The sequence below is a fragment of the Anguilla rostrata genome, chromosome 17 (assembly GCF_018555375.3).
Source record: "Anguilla rostrata isolate EN2019 chromosome 17, ASM1855537v3, whole genome shotgun sequence".
Taxonomy (NCBI): Eukaryota; Metazoa; Chordata; class Actinopteri; order Anguilliformes; family Anguillidae; genus Anguilla; species Anguilla rostrata.
In genome coordinates, this window is record NC_057949.1 from 26,886,072 (window position 1) to 26,906,094 (window position 20,023).

The following is a 20,023-nucleotide window of genomic DNA, read 5'->3' on the forward strand; positions in this document are numbered from 1 at the left end:
GTATGGTTTTGGAGTAACGCAGTGTGGTTTGGGTTTTGGAGTATTGCAGTGTGGTTTTGGTTTGGAGTGTTGCAGTGTGGTTTGGGTTTGGCGTGTCGCAGCAGTGCTGCATCAGAGTGTCGCGTGGTCTGCAGAGTCCGCCCTGGTTCCGTGGGTTTGTAAGTTCTGTTTGGCGGAGCCCGTGTCCACAAAACACACACAACAGCGCCTACTGGCCCCTACTCACCAGCGTGAGGAATTATTGGTATTGGCCCACTGATAGCCTAGCGTCCTCATGGGGCTCTCTGATGCTCATGAATCTGAGTGAGCCATGGGCACACAGGGGCGGGCCTGAACCATCCCCGGTTTGGGCTCATTTTTATCACATCTCAGGCTGAGCATCACATTTAATTTATCCCAGCTCACCAGCTGTTCCCCGACATAAATGCATCTCTGATTGATGTGTAAATAAATCCCACCAAGCCCCCTAGGCCAGGCAGCAGAGTTACCCACGCTTTCTCCCATCAACATCAAGAGGCGCTCACACACTGGAAATAAGTCCGTAGTGTCGGAAGAAGCATTTTTTTTTTTCCCCTTTTGTTTTTTTTTTTTTTTGCGTGTTTAACAGAAGCGTTTTTGTTATTAACATTCCTGCTCTGTAATGTTCTTCAGCTCAGCAGCTGGGGAGAGAGAGAGAGGAAATCAAAGGCCTGCCCTCCGCTGGATTGTTCAAAGCGCGCAAGGTCAGGACGGAGGTCACCGCCTCCAATCCAGCGCGACCCCGTTGACTTACTAATGGAGCGCCTCGTTAAATATGCATTTCCTAAAGGAGACTTGCGGGAGCCGGGTCCTCAGTCCCAGCTCTCCGCGTTTAAGAAGCGCGGCGACTCCGCGGACGATGATGTCGCTCGCTTGCTCGCCCGCTCGCTTGGTGCCGGCGTGTTCCGCCCGCCTTCGCTTTCCCAGATACAAAATGGCCAAAGTATCCGTTACTAACTGACCTTCGATTTTCCCCTAATTGCCGTCATTAAGTCGAAGCGCTGACCTTTCTTTTTTTTTGGGGGGGGGGGGGGGCCTGTTTGATCTTGAACCCTGCGACTGGGAGATCAAACGGCCATGCCGGGCTGTGGTGGAGCGGTCCAGCTGGGTTTGTTTTTCTCCGTGCTGCTCTGGTGTGGGGGGGGGGGGGGTTCCCGTGCTGTGCTTGTGCGAGCCAGCGACCCGCTGTCTTTGATCCACCGTGGCCCCCATCGACTGGGACTGACGCAAAGATTCTCTACAGCGGGCAGATGGTCAACTCCTGTGTCCTTTCTGCGTGTCCCCATACTCTGGGACAGTGGGTCTCAAAGTGGGTTATGGGATGGGTTGCGGTGGGTCACAAGATACACGTGCCCAAAATAACCCTGTATGTTAATCAGTCTCAGTTAACATTCATATTGGTTCAATAGAACATTGTGATTCATTATTTTAATATGTGTTAACCTTTTTAATTGGCCTTATAATGAGGCGTGGGTTACAGAAACTGAATTTGCTCATTAAGAGCGTTGTGGACTCAGAAGGTTCAGGAACCAGTGCTCTAGGAGGTTATGGCTGGGAAAATGATCTTCTGGTGCTACAGTTTATGAATATTTATGAATTCTGTGCCCGAGAACAGAACACCCATTGCCATTGTATTGTCCTTGGTTGTGCCCTCATGAATATTCACAAGATGCATCATTGGATTGGAGCTTTTCAGCTTCAACACCAGAAAAACAAAACTTTACATAGCATTTGTCCATAGCATTCCTTGTGGAAGCCTGAGAGTACCAGCTCCTGCAGTTTTTGCTGAGTGGCTGATGTCATAATGGTAATGACACCATTGCCGCCACTGATGTCATAATGGCAATAATGGTGTCTACTCTTCTAATATCATAATGGTTATAATGGTGTCTCCTTCGCTGATGTAATAATGGCAGCAATTCGAACTACATTCCTCTGATGTCACAATGGACATAATTGTTGCATCTCTGCCACTGATGTCATAATGCTAATTCCAGTGCCGCCAATGATGTCATAATGGCAACAATGGTGTCTCCACTTCTAATGTCATAGTGGTTATAATGGTGTCTCCTTCGCTGAGGTAATAATGGCAGCAATCGCAGTGCATTCCTCTGATGTCACAATGGACCGCTGATGTCACGATGCTAACGCCAGTGTGCCCCTCCGCCGCCCCTGCAGAACATAGCTCAGCTGGAGGCGCAGGTGCACGGCCTGCGGGAGGACCTGCTCCAGGCGCACGGCCAGCGGAAGCAGCAGCTGATGGAGCTGGGCGTGCTGAGGGAGGAGGAGCGCCAGCGGGCTGCCCAGGAGCAGGAGGCCATGCTGGGCCGCCTCCGCGCCGAGATGGACCGGCTCAAGCAGGACCTGGAGAGGACCCACGCAGCCGACAAGGAGGCGGCCCTGGGCAAGGTGGGACGGGGAATGGGACACACCCAGCCTCGGGGCTGGATGATGCACGCACACACACACACGCACAAACAAACGCACACACACACACACACCACACAACCACCAACCGCAAAAAGACAAACACTGCCGCACACACACACACAAAAACAAAACAACCACACACTCAAGCACAAACCCATTAGGAATTCTCCCTGATGCACTATCCAAAACAAGCAACAAAAACGAGAATGCTAGAAGAAACACTGAGCATAATGTAAATAGAATCGCATGCATTTCCCCTTGCCTGGGGAGTTACCCTCTCTGAAATGGTAAGACGCTGCACCTTCAGAAGCGTAGGCCCTGTGTGAGCGGACTCAGGCTGTGCTGCCTGTCACGTTCTGTGAAGGCCTGTGAAAGATGGCCTGTGAAAGATGGATGGGTCTGGGGTTCACAGTGAATTTGACTTTCCTGCTCTGCCCACCAATCACAATGCTGCGGTCTCTTTACTGCTTCACACACCAATCGCAGTGCTGCAAGTCCAAGTGGGCAGGTTGTGCAGTGGCTAATGGAATTTTAATAGAGCAGTCTTTATGGATCACCTATCCAAGGCCATTATAAATGACTGCATACCAAGGATGGCAGTGATTCCTTTCTGCTGTGAGGACAACTAATGTACAATGTAAGTTATGTCTGTGTGTTATGATAAGTGTGTTACTTATCTTGCTAGCAAATTTCCATAAATTGTTGGCATTCTCGGTGTGCCTTCATAAATATGGATGCATTCACGTAGATGTTTTGTTTTGCGGTTAGGTTACTAATGTGAAATACGTCTTTGACGCACTTGGGTCCGTGTTCTACCTCTTCAAGTGCATGTTTGGAAATATTTTTACGTCGTTAAATATAAATGAATATTTGTGGCGAGAGCGCAATGCATCATGGGTAACATTCCAGCTGTGGTTTCTGCAGTGCTGGAATGTTGCATCACCGTTCCTCGCGGGAAAAAGAAAAACAGACCGCTTCTCCGTGTCAGTCATGGCACAGGCACAGCAGACAGCCTGACTGTCGTCATGCTAATCGCCTGGAACAGCGTGAAGAGGGGGAAACCTGATCTCTGAGGAAACTGAGTGTGTTTTCTGTCCACTCAGGTTGTAGGAGCACATGCTAGCAGAGAAAGCATCTTATGAAGCATCGTATGAGCCTTTTGAAGCATCTTATGAAGCATCTTATGCAGCTTATGAAGAATCTTTTGAAGCTTTTGAAGCATCTTATGAAGCATCTTACTCTGCTAATGAAGCATCTTATGCAGCTTATGAAGCTTATGAAGCATGTCATTAGCAGTCTGCCCAATCAGTTACATGAGATAATGAGATAATGGTGAATCAGGGAATTAATTGTTGCTGGATTTGCATGAGAATAATCCACATGCTTCACTGAGAAGCACAGCAAATTTTACTTAAACTTCTGATGAACAGTATCATGTGAGATAAGATAAGATGCACTTTATTGAACCCCGTGGGGTAACCACGTGAGTGCCTGTGTTACTGTGTTATGGGAGAGTAAAGTGCTAGACTGTGGAGTGCCTGTGTTACTGTGTTAAGGGAGAGTAATGTGTCAGACTGTTGAGTGCCTGTGTTACTGTGTTAAGGGAGAGTAAAGTGTCAGACTGTGTTGAGTGCCTGTGTTACTGTGTTAAGGGGGTGTGAAGTGCTAGACTGTGTTGAGTGCCTGTGTTACTGTGTTAAGGGAGAGTACAGTGTCAGACTGTGTTGAGTGCCTGTGTTACTGTGTTAAGGGAGAGTAAAGTACTAGACTGTGTTGAGTGCCTGTGTTACTGTGTTAAGGGAGAATAAAGTGCTAGACTGCGTTGAGTGCCTGTTTCCTAGTGCTGTGGGTGAGTAATGTGTCAGAATAATGAACTGCCTGAAGGCTGTTGTTTTTGCACTTCGCTGGTTGGGTTAAGTTATTAATTTCTGCCTTTCAGAGATGCACTAAATCACATTATTTTGGGTCATGGGTTGTGTGGAACAGAGCACTTGGCGGGAAAAAAAAGAAAGAGAAGAAGATCAAAGGAGTTTCCCAATCACCTCTGAGTGGCAGAGCCAAGGAGGCGGGGCCAGACGAGCCAATCAGATTTAAGTTGGGCCCGGCCTCAGCCTCTGCTTGGAGAGGACAGCTGTGGTGGAAAATCCAGGTCCAGAAAGTAAAAAGTCCACCCCAGCTTTTTTTCCCCTGGATTTGCTAATATGTAGAATTCTTCAGCCAGGAGGCAGAAATAATTAGGGAAATCAGCTGGTTGAGTTTATGGATGGAAGAAACGCAGAGGCAGGACTTTTACGGACTCGTTTCCCACCGTGTGCAGCATGTGCTAACGTCGGAACCCGCAGGTCTGCGTCTGAAGCGGACGTACATTTTGTGCACGGAGGTGTTCTTGTCCAGACACTTTGCACAAATTACCAGACATGGCCGTCTACGTCTCAGGACACCCCGTGAAATTTCAGTGCAGGCAGAGTCCATGAATTAATCACAGAATGTCCGAGTCCAGAATTCCCTGATCCCAGACTCTAATGCTGATGTCACAGTCAGTGCTGGTAACTGAAAGCGGTGTTCTAGAACACGGACTGCTCTACTCTGCTGCCAAAATCACTTGCTCGTGAAAGGGTTAAAAGGCAGCCAGTCCACAGGCCTGCTGGCTGTGTGTGAGTGAAGAGGTCTGTGTGCTCCTCCGAGTGCATTTCAGCAGGAAAACTCAAACGCGCTGGAATCATCGACTTGTATTCCCGAAAGTGACCTCTTCCCGCAGGAAGATTTTAAAATCGTGTATCTCAGCCATTTTTTTTTTTCTTCAAATGAATGTTGAAATATGTGTTCGTACACACCTGGGATCCAGAGGAATCACCCTCATGAAATGGGGTGAAAGGGAATGGTTTCTATGGCAACAATGCTGGTCATTTTGAGTACAGCTTTTTGCGTGTTATCAAAGAGATGAAAAGATGTCCTTGGTGTCTGTTTGAGGGCAGAATGGGGGGGTGGGTGGGGGTTGGCTCCAGATTCCATAGACCCCCCCCCCACCAGATACTCTGCTGCTCTGTTCCTTCTATCCGTTCTGCTTCTCAGTCCTTTGAACTGTAGGCTTCTTCTGAATGTTTTTTTTTCCAAATTCTAAGTCAGTGTTCTAGAACTCACTGCTTTCAGTTACCAGCAGTGATTGTGACATCAACATTAGAATGTTGAGTTATTCATCGTATATCACATAATCACGTATTTATGAATTTTCACCTCAAAGGGTTAACTACAGAAGGTCCCAGGCGATAAGGGGCGTTTCTGGTGCAATATTATAAAATAGAATGCCTACTGCAACAGTGTAGTCCTCGGCCATACCTGTTTGTTCCCAAACAAAGGGCTGTATTCAATCATAGTTTGTCCTAAACTTTGACTTACAAGTGCTTCTTTACTTTACAAACTCTGTTTGGCAAGCTTTACTTGATTATGACAGGCGCTTGAACATTCAGTGTGTTTTAGCTATTGCTGAACTCGCCAAATTGTGAATAGTGAAGAAACAAAAAAAATTCTTCATTTTAATTGTTAATTGTTCATCCCCCCCTCTCTCCCACTCTTTCTCCTCTCTCCCTCACTTTCTCTCTCTCTCCCCCCTCACCCACTCTCTCCTTCCTCTCCCTCTCTCTCCCTCTCTCTCCCACTCTCTTTGTCTGTCTCCTCCCCCCCCTCTCTCTCCCTCTCTCTCACTGTCTTTCTCTCCCCCCCTCCTCCTCTCCTCCTCCTCTCTCTCTCTCTCTCTCTCTGTCTCTCAGAGTAATGCTAAGGTGAAGCAAGTGGAGAAGGAGTACAGCCAAAAACTCGCCAGGGCCTCTCAGGTAAGGTTCAGTGTGCAGCCTCATTACAATGTGAACACACGCTTTTGTGTTATCCACATTCCTGTCAAAACGGGGACACACACACGGGTGCACACACACACACACACGCACATACACACACACACACGACCACATTCCATCAAACACAGCACACACATATCACATCCTGTCACGGGGCACACACACACACGCACGCACATACAACACACACACACAACACACACACACGCACGTCTTTGTGTGTATCCACATCCTGTCAACGACACACACACAGGGTGCCACACAACACACGCACGCCCAAACACACACACATACAAACACACACACGCATTTGTGTTATCCACATTCCTGCCAAATGGGACACATGCACATACACACACACACACATGCGCGCACATACACACACACACATGAACACACACACACGCACGCACGTCAGATTTGGGGCTGTCAGGGGATACCCCACACCTGTACAGCCAATTCAGTGTTTTTCAGGGTGTCCAACTAAAAAAACCACAACAGCCCCAAGTTTAAATTCTGCTCTTTCTGACCTCATGACCACACAACTAAAGGCCCCAAACTTTGGATAGTTTGCTTTCCTTCTCTGCATCACACTCACACATCCTCACATTTGCTCTTCCTCTTCCATCCTGCCGATGACATCATCAGCGATCCTCCAGTTAGGCCCAGTACTGACCCTCTCTCTCATCGACCCTCTCTTCCCCGGACAGCCTGAACGCATCTGCTTTAAATAACTGCCAACAAAAACATCTGTGCACAGCGGCCAGGACTTCAAACGAGGGAAAAACACTGGGCCCCGGTTGCATGAGAATTTGGCCTGTGGGGGAGGCAGCCGAACATTGCTTTGGAATGGTGTTTATTTAGCTTGTCTGAAAAGTAAGGGCCGTGGCGTTTGCTGTAACTTGGCAGATATAGGAGATGTAGTCGGACTGCAACCATCCAGTCAAGGACTGATCATTTCTTTCTTTCGGTGAGACTATGGGCAATTATGCCCCGCCCATGACATGCCCTGTCCTGCTACGCCCCGCCCATGATATGCCCTGTCCTGCTACCCCCCGCCCATGATATGCCCTGTCCTGCTACGCCCCGCCCATGATATGCCCTGTCCTGCTGTACCCCACCCATGCTATGCCCTGTCCTGCTATGCCCCACCCATGATATGCCCCATCCTGCTGCCCCACCCATGATATGCCCTGTCCTGCTAGCCCCCCCATGTGCCCTGCCTCTTACCCCACATGCTATGCCCCCTGCTGTCACCCTGCCTACGCCCAGCCCCCCTGGAAAAGATGCCCCGTCCCTGCTAGCCCGCCCATGATATGCCCCACCTCAGGGCATGTACCTGCCTCAGTCAGCCCTCAGGATTAAGCTGTTTGATCTGAATGATGGCCAGCGAGCGAAACGCTGTGCTTTTCCCCACAGCCGGCACCCTGCACGTGTGTGTGTGTGTGTGTGTGGTGCGCCTTGGTAGCCATAACGTTGTGTCTAAATGCACAGCCGCGCTTATTACTGAGGCTACGAACGCCCGTGTATCCTCAAGCGGATTTAAAGCGCTATCTGTGTCGGAAACGATTGCCTGAGCGTTTGCGTTGCCGTTGGGCCCAGTAGCCAATCGACAGCGGGCGAGCGGCTAATTCTCCTGTGTGGGAGACGGGCGATGTCGGGCGATCCCTCACAAACATTTTTACCTTTTCGCCCCGGTGCCGCTGGAGCAGAGCAGGAGCTGCAGTCGGTTCAGTCGCACGTCGAAGGCTGTGGATGTCATCGGGGAAGACGCCGGCTCAGAATAGCTTAAATAAGAGCTGAACGCTCGAGAGCGGTACTTCAGGCTAAAGACTAGACGTAAAGGCCGCACCGTGAAGTAATTACTACCAACGGAAAGCGGTGTGGCCATAATACTGAGCTGCCCGTCGCCTTCATGTGGTTCCTGTACAGACAGAATGAGTTCCTGTACAGACAGAATGAGTTCCTGTACAGACAGAATGAGTTCCTGTACAGACAGAATGGGAGTCTCCTCGTGTCATTTAGCGGCGTCTTCGGCCGCTCGCTGCCAAACTCCCGCGCGGTAAACGTTTCCCCCGTAGGAGCCGCTCGGCCTGGGTTTGTGCGCGCGGTAAACGTTTCCCCCGTAGGAGCCGCTCGGCCTGGGTTTACCCGCGCGGTAAGCAGTCTGGCTCCGGCGGGGCCGGGCGCTGGTTTCTCATTACGCTACGCGGCGTCCGGTTCGAGCAGAACTGTTCGTTCCGACCGGGGAGAGAGGGTTTCGGAGACGCGTGGCCTCCGCTGTTCGTCTGGGCCCGTGGCGCGAGGTCGCCTGCGAAGGTTTGCGGCGTCTCCTATGAAAAAACGAAAGCAGGAGCCGTTGATTTTTTATTTTATTTTTAAAATCTTGGTGACATTCTCTGACAGCTCTTTTTGAGCGAGCCCTGAACTCTGGATCAGAGGAGGAGTTTGGCAGCTGAAGATGTTTAACTTGCAGTCTGCATCTTTGTTTCTTCTGTTGTTTTTGTTTTTTTTGTTTCTCCCCCCTTGATGCTCACCTGTCGCTGTGCCCTTGCATCCTTCTACCACTTGTGTGTGTGCGTGCGTGCGTGTGTGTGCGTGCGTGCGTGTGTGTGTGTGTTTGTGCGTGTCTGTGCTTGTGTGTGCATGCGGCGTGCGTGTGTATGCGGTGCGTGTGTGTGTGTATGCGGTGCGTGCATGTCTGCGTGTGTGTGCATGTGTCCGTGTGTGTGCGTGTGTGTGCGTGTGTGCGTGTGTGCGCGTGTGTGCGTGTGTGTGCGTGTGTGTGCGTGTGTGTGCGTGTGTGTGTGTGTGTGTGTGTGTGGCGTGCGTGCGTGCGGCGTGCGTGCGGTGCGCGTCCCTGCAGACGATGGCGGAGCTGCAGGCCAGCCTCAGCGCCCTGCAGGAGGAGAGCCGGCAGCAGCGGCAGGATGCAGACAGGCAGCTGCAGGACGCCTCGGCCCTCTGGGAGGACCAGAGGAGGCAGCTCCTCCGTGAGACCGACGGAGCCAGCCAGGTGAGCCTCACCTGTACCCCTGCAGCCCAGGGAGATAATAATAATAATAATAACTCAAGCATCTTTGAGTCTGTGAAAAGCGCTATATAAAATAAATGTATTATTATTATTATTATTATTATTATTACCAATACACTCTGCCATTACCTATACACACGGCCATTGCCTATGTACACAAGCCCTGTAAGAGTGACATTACCCATGCACAGAGCCACTGTGCAGACGTCTCTGTGTGTGTCAGTGCGCTGGTGTGCGGGCGTCCTTCTAGTGCTCAGCGCTGCTGTCTTTCTAGGCGCTGACGTGCCGGGGCCTCTGTGTAGAGCAAAGGATGCAGTAAAGATTAGAGTAATGGCTGCTGTGTGGCGGTGGCACGCAGAATGAAAGTGATTCATACATGACTGGCAGGAGGTTGAGCACAAACAGTATCGCATTTCTGATCACAAGCTCAACGAGGAGCCGGTGTGACCCTGACCTTTGACCTTTGACCTTTGACCCGGGTCCTGGGGACCCCGAAGAGAACGGTTTTGCACAGGTGGCCGAGCTGGACCCTGGAAATCAGAAACCCTGCAAGCGGCCATTAGTGACCTTTGACCCCGTGACCTGGAAAGGGATACGTCGTTGAGGGAACAGTCAGTAGCATTTTTGGGCGAATTTTTTTCAGCGTTGGGTGTAAATTAGGAAACACAAAAAAGGCCTGTCAGCCCCTCTCGTTTTCACACTTGGCCTCGTGACCTGAAAGGGTGGGGGGGTGCGGGCGTGGGGACTGCGTTGTGTCACAGCTCGTATAGTGCCCCTGAGTGCAGAGGATGCACGTTTCAGAAGCATCTCCGACCTTTGACCTTACGCCCTGAAGAGTAGTAACATTCTGACAAACGCTGGAGACCCGGCGTTCTTTGCGTTTCGGCAACATCCAAGCGCGCGGTACCTGAAATAAGAGAGCAGAACTACCCTAAAGCGCGTCCCTAAAGTACAGCACACCCCTCTGCCGCCTGTTCTGTAGTGCTTCAGAACAGCGTACCTTAGCGGGGACCTTGGTGTTTGGAGATCTGGCTGTAGTTCTGCAGGTCTTCAGAACAGCGTACGTTAGCGGGGACCTCGGTGTTTGGAGATCTGGCTGTAGTTCTGCAGTTCTTCAGAATGATGCATGAACTGTAAACTCCGGGCGCAGAAGTACTCCAGCTTCGCTGTGGAAGTCCGCCCACAGGGAAGTGTAGTTCTCTTTTTTTAGTGGTCAGGTGGGGCACTAACCCTGGCCACTGCAGGGGAACTGTCCACGGCCAACTGTTCAGTTTTTTTGGGCGCTACTTCATTAGTAAGCGATGGGGAACTGGAAACTAACGGGCTCTCGGCTCTGTGATGTTCAGGATGGTGGCTGCGCCGCGGCTATCTGACGGATTAATGATCAGAGATCCTTCCGTAGATCTTTCTCCGTTTGGAACACATCAAAGACTCTGCATTTCCTCTTTCGTAAATATTCTGCTTTCATCTCGCTTTGCTGCTCCACAGTGCGTGTGGGGAAATGCGTTTCTGGTTAGCGAGTAAAGGTGTCTATTTTCAGCCCCGTGTGTGGCTATATCTTGGGCGTTCGTTAGCGTGCAATGCTCTGCTTTCCTTTTTTCAAAGAACGATTCTGTGTGCTGTGGAATCTTACTTAGACTGAGCTTTTATTCCTGTACTGATGCACATAAATATGATATTTTACTCTCTCTCTCTCTGTCTCCTAAATCCCAAATTTTTGTGTGTGTGAGTGAGAGTGTGTGTGTGTGTGTGTGCGTGAGTGAAAGTGTATGTGTGTGTGTGTGTGTGAGTCAGAGTGTGTGCGTGCGTGCGTGTGTGTGTGTGAGTCAGAGTGTGTGTGTGTGTGTGAGTGAGAGTGTGTGCGTGGTGTGTGGGTGATAGTCGTGCGTGCGTGAGTGAGTGTGTGTGCGTGCGTGCGTGCGTTTGTGTGTGTGAGTGAGAGTGTGTGCGTGTGTGTGTGTGTGTGAGAGTGAGAGTGTGTGCGTGCGTGTGTGTGTGAGTGAGAGTGTGTGTGTGTGTTTAATGTGGTTGTTTGCTGCTTTGTCTTGTGGTAGCTGTGTGGTCTCCGTTTGAGGGCGTCCGTCGTCCGCCGCCCTGCGATGTCAGCGCTCGGTTGAGGTTAGCAACGTGGTGTGTGTGGCAGTACCCCGTTTGTCTTTAATGTCTTGTCTGTTGTCGTCTTCTCTCCTCTCTCTCCCTCTCTCTGACTGCTGTCTGCTGTGCGTCTGCCTCTCTCATCCCCCTCTGACTGCGCCGCCGCTCCTCTCACTCCCCCCTCCTTGTGTCTCTGTCGTCTGTCTGTCGCGTCTCCACCCCTATTCCCTCTCTCTGACTGTCTCTGTCTGTCTGTCTGTCTGTCTCTCTCTCACTCTCCCTCCCTCTCTCTGACTGTCTCTGTCTGTCTGTCTGTCTGTCTTTGCCTCTCTCTCACTCTCCCTCCCTCTCTCTCACTCTCTCTCTCTGCTTCTCTGTACTGCTCTCTTCTCACTTCTCTGTCCTTCTCTCACTCTCCCTCCCTCTCTCTCACTCTCTCTCTCTGTCTCTCTCTCTATCTCTCTCCCCTCTCCTTCTCACTTTCTCTGTCTCTTTCCCTATCTTACTCTCTCACTCTCTCTCTGTCTCTCTCCCTCTGTCTCTCCCCCTCCCTCTCTCTCTCTCTCCCTCTCTCTCTGTCTCCCACCCTCTCTCCCCCCCCCCCCCCATCCTGTTCCCCCTGCAGTAATCTCCTCTGTGAGGAGATGTTTGCATGCCGGATATCGCAGGCCTGCATGCAGATTTTCCTGCAGACTGGCGTGCGTACGGCGCGCCATGAGCCAAATGAGGCGGCGGCCTGTCTCTTCCACCGCGGCCGCCGCGGCCGTCAGTTAGCGGGACCACCCCCCCCGAAAACAAGCACACGCCGCCCCTCCCTGCGCTGAGAGATCTGTCTCTGCCGATAACGCACTTCCGCATTTCCCCTGTTCACCTCACCCCCACATCTGCGGGACGCGTTCGCATCTTCACTCGGCTCCAGAGTCTTCCTCCTCCCCTTTCATAACAACCGTTTAACTGACATCAGTAGAGGATATATACACACTTACCGTGACATCATTAGGGAATGTATTACCCATATATGTATGTATATATGCGTTCAACCGACGTCAGTAGAGAGTACACACACACACTTACCGTGGCATCATTGGGGAATGTATTACCCAATATTATGTATCATTAACTGACTCTAGGGATATCCATTACCGTGCACATTGGAATATATACCTTAGTATTTTTTGCATTACGACAGCAGCAGTAAATGTATTTTTCTGTACGTGTTCGGCACAGTTGAATGCATCCCTTCCTTTTTGAATTTGACGTGAGTCAGACTCCATTGTTGAAGGTAAAATAATGAGATTTATTTTTGTATGCAGTTATTGTGTGAGACGTGTTGGCAGGTGGCTCAGCATGTTGGAAGGCATTCTTGGCGCCGTGTCCTTTATTTTGTTTTGTGAGGCTTGCCGTGTTTGTTTCTCCAGGAAAGAAAAACACAAAAGGCTCACAGATTTTTTTATTATAATTTTTTTTTTTTTGCGCACCATTATACTGGCAAATAAATCTGAGAATTATTTTTTACAAAATGGAATCTCCAGCAACCTTTGACTTGAAGTATTTTTTTTTTTTGTCTTGAGCTTGAAACACAGGTGGTGGTTGCCTTTGAAAGACCTTTTCCACCGATAGGCCCCATGCCATTACAGCCAGTGCTGAACTTCCTCTTTACATTGTGGCAATACACGCCCTACCGGGGAAACAGAGGAGCAAACCCCAGAATCTCTCTCTCTCTCCCTCCCTCTCTGTCCCTCTCCCTCCATCACCCTCCCTCTATTTCCCTTTCTCTCTGTCACCCTCCTTCTCCCTCCCTTTTCCTCCCTCTCTCGCCCTCTCTCTCCGTCACCCTCTCTCGTCTCTCTCCCTCCCTCTCTCGCCCTCTCTCGTCTCTCTCCCTCCCTCTCTCGCCCTCTCTCGTCTCTCTCCCTCCCTCTCTCGTCCTCTCACTCCATCACCCTCTCTCTCTCTCTCTCCCTCCCTCCCGCTCTTCTGCTCGGCTCCGAGCCTGTTTTTCACTCTGAACATCAAAGGGCTCATTTTTGGCGTGCGCGTTGCCGTGGAGAGAGGAACAGAGGCTTTCAGGAAACGCAGACGATTGGGCGCGGATCAGAGAGCCCGGCGCGCGCTGTTTCTGCCCCTCTTCGTCGTCAGCATCCTCACCTCCTCCATCATCATCCTCACGCCCGGCCAGCTCAGTCTCCCAGCTGAGGCCTAGGAAAGTGGCGAGTGATCAGGCAGGAAACAGGAAGCCCAGCGCAGCACTGAACCCACCGGCCTGCGTCATCGCCATCGTGCTCACACCTGGCTGCTCACACACCTGGCTGCTCACACCTGGCTGCTCACACACCTGGCTGCTCACACCTGGCTGCTCACACACCTGGCTGCTCACACCTGGCTGCTCACACACCTGGCTGCTCACACCTGGCTGCTCACACACCTGGCTGCTCACACCTGGCTGCTCACACACCTGGCTGCTCACACGTGGCTGCTCACACACCTGGCTGCTCACACCTGGCTGCTCACATGTGGCATGGATGATGCAGCTCTTGGGTGGGGATGATTATCAGTCCAGATAAATCCCCCCCCCCCCCCCCCCCCCCCCCCCCCCCCCGGTTGATGTGCTGAGGGAGAAGGCCATTCGTAAGATGTCTCCTCAGTCCTTAGAACAGGAGCTCTGGTCTGGGGTCAGTTTGGCCTTGTGGCTGGCAGTGGATGAGGTTAGGATTTGGACAGGAGAAAACTGATCCCAGAGCAGCTCTTATGGCTCTGAGAGGCTTCACGTGTGCAGGCTCAGCGGCTGCCATATCGCGGGTTTGGGAAGTTTGAGTTTGTTGAGATTATTTTTTTTGTTATTGAACGAGCTCTTTAATCTGCTCTCACAGAGCATGACAAACAGTGATTCTAGTCCCAGCAACACAAGGCCTGGAATGCAGAGAGCCGAACGGCTAGCCTTTAGCTAACCCCGCGCTGAAATACCTGCCTCCTCTGCACACACGGACCACCCAGGAAACACAACTCAGGCTGCAGCGTTGAGGGAGTGTGTGTGTGTGTGTGTGTGTATATGTGTGTGTGGGGTTGTGTGTGCGAGTGTGTGTGTGTGTGTGCGTGTTTGTTTGTGTGTATATGTGTATATGTCTATATGCGTGTGAGTGTGTGTGGCGTTGTGTGTGTGTATGGGGTTTTGTGTGCTAATGTGTGTGTGTTTGCTTGTGTGTGTGTGTGCCTGCTTGTGTGTGTGTGTGTGTGCGCGTGCACGTTTGTGTGTGTGTGTGTGCGTATGCGTGTGTGTGCTTGTGTGGCGGTGCGTTCTGGAGATGGTAATGGAAGCAGGAGTGTGCAGATGTGCGTCCGCGGGACACATCTGTTTCGCAGCTCCGCGGGTGAACTCTGCCTCTCTTTCCGCCGCTGTCAGCGAAGAGGAGAGGAACACGGGCGAGTCTTCGCTTCGCTTTCCCAGAGCTGACGCGTCTGTGCCGTGTTTGCACACAGTGCCCCGCTCAGGGCGTGTTTAGTGTGTTCTTTACGCTGCTGCGTGTTTAGTATCGGTGTGTGTTTTATGTACAGTGCAGTCTTATATATGCTCACGCTTATATATCCATAAGTGTTGGCCATCATGATGAGAGACAACGGCAGCAGACCCCAAATGCAAAGTCCACACCGAGAACCAAGTCCGGACCTTTTTCTTGTGCATGATCTGATAATGCAATGACTCACAGCTGACCAAGGAACAGCTGAGCAGCCAGTTGTCCAATGGCCTTGGTCCTCTGAAATGGGGACCGAAGGCTTTATAAAAAGGGCTTTAGTGGATGGATGGTTATGGATGTAAATATTAAATTCAAGCTGAAGGTCTGCACTTTGATGTCATATTCATGGTTTTATTTGAAATCCAATGTGCTGGAGTGCAGAGCCAAAACAACAAAAATTGTGTCACTGTCCAAATACTTACAGACACTTGCACTGCATGTGTGTATATAAAGGTAGGGTTAGGCCACTGGGCGTGTAACCTGAAGGACGCAGGTTCGATTTTCATTGCCGTTGTACCCTTGAGCTTGGTGCTTAACCTGAATTACTTCAGCAAATATCCAGCTGTATAAATGTGTTCTGTGTAAAAATGCAGAAGTTGTGCATGTTACTCCGGATAAGAGCATCTGCTAAATTCCTGGAGTGTAATGGTAATGGGTGTATATTTGTATGTTATTTTATGAGTAATGATTTATAAATGCATTTACTGACTATGTTTACCGTGTGAACTAGGCTTGGTGTTGATGGCTATGGGTAGCTGATACTTAATGAGAATTGTACCTTAACTGACCTGTGTTCTGCAGCTGTTCCAATGACCTTCAGTGTGCACGTATGTACATTACTTTGGACAAAAGCATCTGCCAGATAAAATGTAATGTAATGTACTGTACTGTGTAAGCAGCAGGTATGTTAGTAGACTCCCCTAACTGCCCCCCCCCCCTGCCCCCGCCCCCCTCCCCAGGCCCTTCAGGAGAAGGTGGAGAGCCTGCAGAAGCAGCTGCACTCCATGGAGAAGAAGCTGAGATCTCAGGAGCTGGAGACCCAGGAGCAGGTATGGGGAAGGGACGGCACTGCAGCTGTGTGGGAGTGGGGGGGTGAGGGCGCGGGGGGGGGGATTTACGGCCGAACCTGATACGCCGCCCAGCCCGGAGGATCGAAAGCCGCAGATTTCCCGAATTCCTTGAGATCCGGCTTCCAGCCAGAAGGTTGGCTGAACTTCAGTGGAGCTGTGGTCGCCGTAGTAACTGGCTATTTCCACTTTTGCGCACAACAAAAAGGGGAAAAAAGCGTTGCTATAACGTCGCAGACGAACAGGCCGGCAGCCATTTTCCCCCTCCCTTTGGTGAGGCAGCCCCCCCCTCTCGTCCTTCGGTCCAACCCAGCCAGAAGCCGAATAAAGAGGTCCTGTCCTGTTTGGCGTTCTTGCCGTCGTCTTTGGGCCGCGGTCACGCGGATCTGAGCTCCCGCGCTGTAGCCGCCGCCTTAGCCCCTCCCCCCGGCCCATCATCCTCAGCTTTAGGCCCGGATTCAATCGACATCCGTCCTTATCTTCGGCTCCCGATTGAATTCCGCCCGGGAGATTTCTATCTTCTCCAGCGCAATTTAGAAAACTGCAGCGGTCTCCAAAGTTAACTCGCCAAAACCGTGTTTGTAATCCCCCCTTTTTTTTTTAATCCTCAAACTTAACTTTCTTTTTTTCTTCGCCAACACAATTTAGCAAGTTCATCAATCTCCGAAAAGTTAACTTGACTGTGCTCGTTAAATATGAAAAAGGGTCATGTGTTGAGTTTAAAGTTAAAGTTGAGGACAGTGATTGACAGTGGTGTTGGAGAGAGAGAGAGAGAGTTCTTAACTGAGGATTGGTGTGTTCATTAGGACTACAACTGGGCGACGGGGCGTGGCGCGTATTCATAGGGTCAGGATAGTGAAGACTTGATGTGTCTGGAGTCGGAAGGTGTTCGCGAGATTCAAACCCGTGTGCCTGGGACGTGTAGGAAGTGTTCCTAGAAGTCAAGACCCAGTTCCAACTAACCCCTAACTTGTAACATGGCGGATGAGAGGCATCAGAGTAAAAGAGCTAGGATAGAAAGACGTCGTTTAAATGGCAGGTCGTTTACATTGCTAACTGTGGGTCACGGAGGACAAGACACCAGAGGTGGAAAGTCCAGGCGTCACTAACAAAATGATTCAAAACAAATAATATTTTTCGACGAGCCTTGCTGCAAGTATACGTCACGTTATGTTGTTTGAGGTTGAGGACGTCAGGGTGGAAGTTCAGGTGACCGCGGGGAGAATTCCGGAATCCCCCCTGCATGCGAATACATAAAGCCCTGTTTCTGCCTCGGACTTCAAACGGACGGTCCGTGACGCTCTGTTCCCGCAGGGTCAGAGCCTCTCAGCTGTAATATTTCTGACCGGCGACGTGCAAAAGGGCTTCAGCTTTAACAAGCACGAAAATAATAAGACCTGTCGCCTCACTGGAGGGGGGAAAAGTTGACTTTTCGTTCTTCAAACTGAACCGTTTGATGAATTGATGTTGGGGAAAAAAAAGAGTACTTTCTAAAGGCTGGGTTTTTATTGTTCTTATAATAATACGGCAGCATTTTGTTTTCCAGTTAAGACAGAAATGATTAATAAGTTTGTGCTCCCATGAATTGCTTTGTGTGTACAGAGCCAGAGATGCTTTGAAAGCCTTTGACCAAGCGTGCGTTCAGTAACGACTGGGTCCTGTGTTCCTGTGCTTATTAGGCCTTGGAGTTATCCCGGCCGTTTCATGAGCACAACGGTCCCAGTTTTCTACACAGGGCTTTTGATTCGGTGTTTAATGAAAGGAAAATGAAAGATCAGAAGATGCTGAGAAAAAACAAACCTGTAACCTGTAACCTGTGCCTTACGATGGGTTTTGAGCTGTTACCCTCTCACTATTATCCCCTGCGCCCCTCGTTACATTTTATGAGAATTCTTAGAATATTTAATAAATTCCGTCTGGTGAGCACTGCAGACTCACTGCACTGCGGATGCTGGTTCTGATCCTGATTGTCACTTATCTCCGGATCGGCGGTGTGACAAACCGCAAAAAATTTGAATTCCTCTCTGCTGGGATCCCGGTCAGATCACCGCGACTCTCCGGGCTCTTTCCGAGCGCTTATTTTTACCTCCTCGCATCCGGAAAGGAAGCGAGGAAAGGACTCAAGGAAACGTGCATTAGGCAAATGGAACGTCCTTGCTCTTTCAAGTGTCAATTACAATTACGTCAATTACAGACATGTCAGATAGGGAGAGGGGGATTCATGGGTTGGTCATTTATACGTCACGCGTCGGAAAAACACTTCGAAAAAGAGCCTCGGTCTTGCTCAGCATCTTCGAGCCAGCTCTCAAGAGCATTTAACGGGTTGGAATGTCCTTAAAGATGGTGGACCTCGATCGCTTTCCAGGTCAGGTGTGGACCGAGGAGGCAAGGGCAGATAAAATAAGCGATTGGAATGAGGCCTCTTTCCCGCTGGCCTCTCCGGCCGCCATTTTGTCTAACCAGCAGGGGTCAGTGCTGAGCTCGGTGGTCCTTCTGGCTTCAGAAACACTGTCCCCTTAACCAATACAGAGGCAATACACATTTCAGCTTTTACATACAATAGCAAAAGGTGAGAGAAAGGGGCCTTTGTCTCTCTGTTTCTTCTCTTCTTTCTCCCTCCCTCCCTCTCTCTCTCACACACACACACACACCTCCCTTATTCCTTTATTTTTACAAAGGATCTGTTCACACCCCCCGGTCTTCCTGTGAGAGGAACCGCTGTAGGTGTTCTCGTGAAACGCTCGCGTTCTCCATAACTCCACACCTCCCGTGTGTCCCTCCCTTCGCTGCGTAGCGTTGTGGGCGGGGGGGGGGGAACGGAGCCGTTCCTGGGGAGCGTTCTCCACGCACGCGATGACGGGGGCGGAATCGCGGAGAAGGCGAGCCGCGACGTTTCGGATCTGGCTGACGAGGCTCTGCCGCTGTGTGACAGAATTTGGAGCGATTCGCGCTGTTCCCTCCCCCCTGCGTGTACCAGACGTCTTCAGAGCGCCGAACCCTCCCTGCTGCTGCCTGCTGGTATCTGTCAAACCGCACCCCCCCCCCCCCCCAAAAAAAAAGCCTCTGTCCTGCCAACTCAGCAAGAAGCGATACATGGGGAAAGTCACCCGAAAGATATTTATAGACAAACATTTTTAATCGTAAGAGGGAAAGACAAAGTGTCCTGATGGTCTCTCGTTCTTCCAAACGGGGCGCTGCGTCAGACAGGAGAAGAGGTGGAGGGCTGGACTGTGTTCTCCCCGGCCTCGGTGTGAGGCTGTTTCTCACATGGACGGTTTCACAGAGGGCTTCCTGTTACTCCGGCCCAGGAAGACTGGCTCCTGATCCATACCACGGAATGTGAAGGTTTCTCCACTCAGAGCAGAGTCAGGGGTCCTGCACTGTGTTTAAATTCCCTGTCCATGCCATTATAATAAAGGCCTGTCATTCTAACTCCCCAAAACTTGTCCAGAGCACCTTGGGATTCATGTTGAGGTTGAACCAAAATTATAAGTTTTTCTTTTTTTTTTCTTTCTTTCTTTTTTTTGTTTTCTCTGTTGGCTCCTTATAATGTCTGATCATGAATTATTACTCAAAATGGCGGCGTGTGTGTGCGTGTACATGTACATGTGCATGTGTGTGTTTGAGTGTGTGTGTGTGTCCCTAATGAACCTGTAAGTTCTCATGTCATTATTCTGTCGCATGTGTCTCTACTGTTTGTGTCCTTTGATGTTCCTTTGGTATGCGGTCATGAATAAGAGCGTTTAAATGTGTATCCAGGTAACTCAGATCCGCCAGGAATGTGAGGTGAAGATCAAAGGCCTGATGCCAGTGGCACTGAGGCAGGAGCTGGAGGACACCATCGCCTCCCTCAAATCACAGGTGGGTCCACTGATCCAGGGTCAGTGTGTAAACCCCACTGATCCAGGGTCAGTGTGTAAACCCCACTGATCCTGAGTCAGTGTATAAACCCCACTGATCCAGAGTCAGTGTGTAGCCCCCACGGATCCAGAGTCAGTGTGTAAACCCTACTGATCC

General features: G+C 50.5%; 2 protein-coding genes across 3 annotated transcripts in view; one reads left to right on the forward strand and one right to left on the reverse strand.

Annotated features, from left to right (window-relative positions):
- scpep1 (serine carboxypeptidase 1) overlaps nucleotides 1-20,023 on the reverse strand; it is a 397,664-nt gene that overhangs the window by 92,507 nt on the left and 285,134 nt on the right. The window lies entirely within an intron of this gene.
- cep112 (centrosomal protein 112) overlaps nucleotides 1-20,023 on the forward strand; it is a 71,155-nt gene that overhangs the window by 47,975 nt on the left and 3,157 nt on the right. For both annotated transcript variants that reach the window (XM_064315210.1, XM_064315211.1), the window contains 5 exons: nucleotides 2,197-2,427; nucleotides 6,216-6,278; nucleotides 9,166-9,315; nucleotides 15,899-15,988; nucleotides 19,766-19,867. In XM_064315210.1, the coding sequence (XP_064171280.1) occupies nucleotides 2,197-2,427; nucleotides 6,216-6,278; nucleotides 9,166-9,315; nucleotides 15,899-15,988; nucleotides 19,766-19,867 (636 nt within the window). The remainder of the gene's footprint in view (nucleotides 1-2,196; nucleotides 2,428-6,215; nucleotides 6,279-9,165; nucleotides 9,316-15,898; nucleotides 15,989-19,765; nucleotides 19,868-20,023) is intronic.